This window comes from Trachymyrmex septentrionalis, unplaced genomic scaffold (assembly GCF_001594115.1).
Source record: "Trachymyrmex septentrionalis isolate Tsep2-gDNA-1 unplaced genomic scaffold, Tsep1.0 scaffold29, whole genome shotgun sequence".
NCBI classification, from domain to species: domain Eukaryota; kingdom Metazoa; phylum Arthropoda; class Insecta; order Hymenoptera; family Formicidae; genus Trachymyrmex; species Trachymyrmex septentrionalis.
The window spans coordinates 3,356,722-3,362,998 of NW_017305451.1; the positions used below are offsets into that span (position 1 = coordinate 3,356,722).

The window sequence follows — 6,277 nt, forward strand, 5'->3', positions numbered from 1 at the left end:
ATATATATACATATATATACGTTATAATTTTAATCTCTAAATAAGATAATATTTTTTATTCTAATTCATCAATAGCGGTATTAAGTTTCACAAGAATAAAATATCATATAATCGATATCTGAGAGTATATATGTGGATATATCAAATATAAATTTTCCACAATTCAATGTATAAATAAAAGATGCTTTACACACATATATTGAACGTTAACAATGTGTTAATCCTAAGATATTATTATTATAGTCTTTACCTTTATCGTCTTATTTAATCGCTTAATACCCACCTGTCTCATCCGTTGTATACTGCTCGTCGCACATATCTGCGTTAAACCGACGATCCACATTTTGTAATAATGTTCATAATTACAGTCGCGGAACTCTTTGAATTCTATTTTCGGACGACAAGATTAAAATTCTATTGACAAAAGTGGAAGATTCCGTTGATATAAAAAGTTTAGTTATCTGCCAGTTTGATGGATGAGCGCGATCGAGTACTTGGCCGAATGGAGACTATCCGTAATCGAGAGCAGCACTATACAAAAGATCGTTTGAATGGTGGGAGAATCGAAAGTTCTATATTGCTCATCAAAATAATCTTCTTAAACAATATATTAGATGTTGTAAAAATATAAGAGAACATACAGGGAAAAATATTTTCAATGTAACTAAAAAAAATCAATTGCAAATGCATTTGGTGATTAATGATTATATCGTCTACTTTAAAGATAGGAGAATATAAAAGAAGCTCAAAATTAAAAAAATCATCGCTTCAATTCGTTTTTAATACAAGGCCAGCCGTTTCGATCACGTGTATATAACTGTATTATTTGCTACATTTCACGTCTCGTACTTAGTGTTAATGCGTCTGTTTAATCAGCGACCGAACGCTAATAATAGTTCCTTTTTTAGCCATGAGAATTCGATCGAAGAAAAGTATTGAATTTATTCGAAAGATGAAATAATATATTTTATTAATTTCCGAAATTTTAATTTAGATTAAAATTTTAATTTAATTAAGGCTTAGGAATTTAATTTCCTAAGTCTTAATTATATTTTTCTTAATCTTTAGATCAAATGTTGCATTTTTTATTTTCACCAAATTAACTTAAACATATTTATTTACACAAATATATTTCATGGTATTTATGAAAAAACAATTTAATTCTCAAAAAAAATGAAGATACAAAACATAATACATTTTTTTTCGACTTTCTTGAAACGCTTATACACGATAAATGTTATTATCCATCTATTGTTAAGTATGTCATTACATAATATATAGTCTGTATTCTTATATTAATTCTGACAATAATGTAGTATTAAACACAATGAAATTTTTCGTTCGTCAGAACTTGTTTTATATATATATATATATATTTTTTTTTTCACACACATTATTAATTATGCTGCAATTCGTATTGTCTTCTTTAAAGAAAAAAATAATATAAATATCTCAAATTGATTTGCATTTTCTACATTGCAAATTCTAAATACATAACATATTCCCTTAATTTTTGAAAATAATTCAGCAGCGCAATATTAAAATTATTCAGTAAGTAACATATTAACAATATGCCGACAAATTCGAATAGGATATTGAGACAGATTGACATCAATTATGTCACAATAAGCTTGTGTTGTACCAACCAAAACTTGCTGATACAATTTGATAGCAAATTATTGGCAGAAACTAAGCAGAATATAGTATTTTATATTGAAATGAAATATATTATTTAAATATACAATTATATAAAATAGCAGATTTTGTAATCAATTCCATTATATTGCTATATTTTTAACAAAATTTATAGCAATTAATTTGTAAAATTTATTTTCAACAGATCTGGCAGAACATGGACTTATTATGATACAGTTGATGCCAGTTATCTTCAATGTCCTATTTAAATTTATTGGCGTATTGTTAATACATTTTACTTACAGGGTAAAAATAACATGATAATTATTATTTGTACATAAAATTAAAATGCTTTAAAGTCACACAATCTGAAAATAAAATAAAACTACATGATAACGTAATTCATAAATTGCTAATGAAATTATAACTTTTCGATAGTTGCTCTTTTAATAAAATTGAATATAAACATCTCTATAATAAAGTTGAGTCAAAATATATCTCTTTGTCTCAAATTAATAAAAAACAAATAATTCGGTCTATAATTTTGGAAACGAGAAGAAAACGATGTAAATTGTTACATAAAAATATTACATACACACTCGATAACTATAGATGGACAAAATATGATATAGTACATATATTTTCTTTTACACTCACACTTTCAGGTAAGGCACTGCCTTTAGTTCAAGAACGTAATCACATATTGTGTAAATATTGATCTCTCCTGTATATATTTTTGAAATAAATCTTACCTTACACGTTTACGTTTACAGTATGACTCCACTCATTTGATCGGAGATCACTAGATTCGGCGCGAGAAATACTACACATTTTCTTAAAATCCTTTTCAGTATATCTTAGCATACATATTTGCATTAGATATTTAATCCATCACGTTAAATTAATTATCACTTTACGTCAATGATCATATAAATCGTATATCAATCATTATTCATTATTATAAAAAATCATTGATGTGTGTTACTGTATATTTCTAATACTATATATATCTGATGAATTTATGAAACTGATAAGAAACTTAAATCTCAGCTCGTATCGTGTTACCGCATCATTATGTGGTCAAACATCGTTTGACACTATTTTTAATTTCCATTTACTTATTTGATTTCGCTCTGATATTAGCACATCTATGAATGAATGTTAACAAGATTAATATTTAATGCTTAAGACTTTTCTCACATGCAAATCGCATTCCTTTCTCCGTGCATTAGTTCCATCCAAATTCTATATCTTCGATTTTTATATTTAATCCTTCGAATGTCGTATCAATGCCAGGATCATCAAAACTTTCGTCCAAATCAATCTTCTATAATTGAAATTTTTAGTAAATAAATTTAAAAAAATATTTTTTTCGCTAATAATTATCTAGAATAAATCTATCGTAAAAATATATCAAGTTTTTATACAAACCTGTAATGCAGCGATTTGCGAAGGATCGCCTACCAACAAAATTTGTGGTTCTTTCTCGTTCGCGTCATTGATTATTTTAGAAATCTGGATCTGTTTGTCTTTTGCTAGCAGCTTATGCTATATAAATTTAAAATTTATTAGTTGCATAATCATATCGGACTGCACAAACATATATAATTAATAATTAATTAGATTACATTACACTTACGTTTTCTTTTACGGTCTTCTTTTTGTTTTTATTTTGACTAGAGGATTCAAGAGAGTCTTGCAAAAATGTATCGGCACCATCGTCACTGTCGACCAAGGCATGAACTGTTCTCTTGTGCATCACCAATGTGCTACTCTGACGATATTTCCTGGAGCATAGTGTGCATTCAAATGGTCGTTGTGGTGTATGTACCTACAAAGACAAAAATATCTAGAGATAATATGCAACGTTTTTGGAGTATTGTATTCTAGAATATTGTACTCTTATTAATAACTGATTAATAATTGATATAAAATGCTTACAAGATGATGTTTATATAGACTAGAATATTCGGTAAACCTTCTACCACAGTTTTCTATGGAACAAACGTAGGGCTTTTCACCTGAATGTATGCGTATGTGATTCTTGTAGTTTGTCGCACTAGCAAACGCTTTACCACATGTCGGTTGCGTACATTTATACGGTCGCTCGCCAGTGTGCGTCCTTACATGAACCTGATAAGCATAAAACCTTTATTGAATTTCGGCAATAAAATATTTTAACAAGCATCGTACATTGAGCATCCATACCTTCCTAATATTACTTGTAGTAAACGATCGGCCACAACCATTAAATGGACATACGAAGGGACGTTCTCCCGTGTGAGTTCTCACGTGTTTTAACAAATCACCCGACGTTTTGAAGCTTTTGTTACACGTTCCATTCGTGCATTTGTACGGTTTCTCGCCCGTATGCGTCCGTAAATGCGCTTTCAGACTGTAGCCGGTTGAAAAGCTCTTTTTGCACTTTGGATGAGTACATCTGTATGGTCTCTGACCAGTATGCGAACGTTCGTGGACCTACAAAAAAGATTAAAAATATTTAAGGCTGATATTTATAGTCAGATCTTATATTTAAAACCGTTTTAAGTTTTAAGAAGTTACGAACCAATCAGAGAATCGTTTTAAGACATTACTTAAGATAATCTTGAAATAAGAACGGACTATAAATACCGCCCTAAATGAAATCTTTCAATTCATTATTATTTACAAGTATTCGTACTGATCTCGAAGAATTGATTACCTTAAGATGATGGGGTGTGCTGTAAACCTTTGAACATCCTTCCCTAGGACAAGGATACCTAACTTTTACATCGGATATTTTGTTGATTAAAATCTTGGGATCTTTTTTCTTTAACTTTCCGTCTTCAATTTCCCATAAATTTTCATCTACATCCACATGGCCAGCCACCATATACGCAGTGCCATTGATAAATTCTACTTGTGAATATGTATTTTCTACATTTTCAGTGGCAGTGTCTTCAGCTTGTACAAATGTAGCTGGGTCTAATTCCAGTTGGAGAGCTTTTCCATCGCCAAATTCCGACAAATCTCTTAGCAAAATAGTATCTCCATTTTCAAGTGTTTGCAGTGTTTGTGTCTTGAAATCTGGATCTGTAAATGTACAAATTCATTATAGATATACTATGAAACAAATAAAACGTCCAAATAGCTATATTTTCAAATGCAAATTTTGAAAGAAATAATTCTTTTGTATTATCTGTAATTCAAATATAATAATAGTAAAAACAGTCGAATTCAAATGGCTACTAACCAATGTCACCAAGATTATTCGTAACAAAAGCTTGAGTTCCATCAGGCAATGTAATTGTAGTCACCATTGTACCAAGCAACTGGTCGTCCAATATAAGCTCCTGCACCTGGCTAGTGTCCTTTCCAGTGCTATCGTTGATCATAACTGACAAACATTCTAGAATATCTACAGGATTAGCCTAAAAGTAAATCATACACCATGTTAAATGCAGATATGGAAACAAAAACAAAAAAATCAATAAAATTAATTGTTGGACAAGCAAACAATTTTATTGTACAAAATCGAATATTCATTAAATTATTATTTTAATAATAGAAGATGATATGAAACGATTCGTACAAAAATGTTCTACATGACGTTATAATTGTTATCAATTTCCGTGTACCTCAGATTCTTGCAAGATCATCTCTTCTTCCTCTTCCTCTTCCTGATTCGCGGTGCAGTTCGGAGAATCCGCACTTTGCTCCGACATAATCCCCTACAATTATGACCCAGCTGCAAACAGAGAATATTTTTCACTAACAGATGCTAATGATGCTGAACAAGAAGACATTCCGTCCACGATTTTCGTTTCTCCCTTCGAGATGCTTTGTATGCCGGGCAGCGAGATCGCGTGGTACCTTTACCGCGGAAATCGCAATCAAACGAACGGCCCTTCCATTTCTCGCGATAAGCGATGATAACAACGACCGACCGGCTCAGCGACGGTTAACAATCCGTCGTCGCCGGCGCCGCGAACAACGGCCCGAGGGGATGTCGAGACGTACGGCGTCGGCAAGCGTCGCTCCCTAAACGCGTCGTGGACGGATAAGCAGAATCGCGTCCTGCTTCGACGTGCTTCGCCATCCTCGCGCACGGTTGTCTCGTCAGTCTCGTAAGCAGAGACAGGCCAATACATCGCAAGGCGGCGCGGCATGACGAGGACTCGTTGCGACGAGGGACGAGGCGTCATCACGACTCCACGCCAACATAACATGACATGACATAACTAATTGAACATAGTGCGACGCAATCCGCACGCTCGTTCGCACGCGGTGAATTGAATTTTCGCCGGTTCCCCGTACGCCAAGCACGCCACAAAGAATCTTGGGAAATATTACCCATAAACTCGGCCGCCCGCGAAATCCTCTGGCGACTAGCGCGCGGCGGACCGGAACTCCGGTGATGGTTATCTCACCATGGTGGCGTACGCGCGCTTCGATTTAAACGTTTAAACATTTGCGAATGACTACTCCGCTTTTCAAACTGCCTTTTTAAAAACCGATAATAGAATGAGTTAAGGGTGGCATTTATATTCACGATCGTCTTAAATACTAAATTAATTATTATTAAGTACCTGGGAAAAAATGTTTCATATATAATTATATATATATACTATATCTATCGAGGGCATTAGGAGTCAGTGTTGGA

At 32.8% G+C, this 6,277-nt stretch overlaps 2 protein-coding genes across 3 annotated transcripts in view; both read right to left on the minus strand.

Annotated features, from left to right (window-relative positions):
• Positions 1–485, minus strand: part of LOC108749499 (open rectifier potassium channel protein 1) — a 13,131-nt gene extending 12,646 nt beyond the window's left edge. The window contains exon 1 of the mRNA XM_018488268.1: positions 284–485. The gene's annotated coding sequence lies outside the window, so the exon portion shown is untranslated. The remainder of the gene's footprint in view (positions 1–283) is intronic.
• Positions 486–2,203: 1,718 nt separating this feature from the next.
• Positions 2,204–6,046, minus strand: LOC108749322 (zinc finger protein 76-like). Of its 2 annotated transcripts, none has more exons than XM_018487927.1 (9): positions 5,968–6,046; positions 5,253–5,362; positions 4,868–5,045; positions 4,337–4,707; positions 3,844–4,113; positions 3,577–3,768; positions 3,275–3,466; positions 3,067–3,183; positions 2,204–2,962 (listed from the first exon to the last, which is right to left on the minus strand). In XM_018487927.1, exons 2-9 carry the CDS (start codon positions 5,337–5,339, stop codon positions 2,864–2,866), a joined length of 1,506 nt encoding a protein of 501 aa, XP_018343429.1. In that variant the 5' UTR covers positions 5,340–5,362; positions 5,968–6,046; the 3' UTR covers positions 2,204–2,863. The 2 variants fall into 2 exon arrangements, with proteins under 2 accessions (XP_018343429.1, XP_018343430.1); XM_018487928.1 differs by lacking the exon at positions 5,968–6,046 and adding an exon at positions 5,857–5,942.
• Between the last annotated feature and the right edge of the window lie 231 nt (positions 6,047–6,277).

Excerpts from the sequence above, each read along its gene's own strand:
- LOC108749322 (XM_018487927.1), bottom strand. The coding sequence starts at position 5,339 with ATGTCGGAGCAAAGTGCGGATTCTCCGAACTGCACCGCGAATCAGGAA. Across the intron at positions 3,467-3,576 it reads GTCTATATAAACATCATCTT|GTACATACACCACAACGACC; the intron begins GTAAGCATTTTA and ends TTGTCTTTGTAG. Across the intron at positions 2,963-3,066 it reads CGCAAATCGCTGCATTACAG|AAGATTGATTTGGACGAAAG; the intron begins GTTTGTATAAAA and ends TTTCAATTATAG.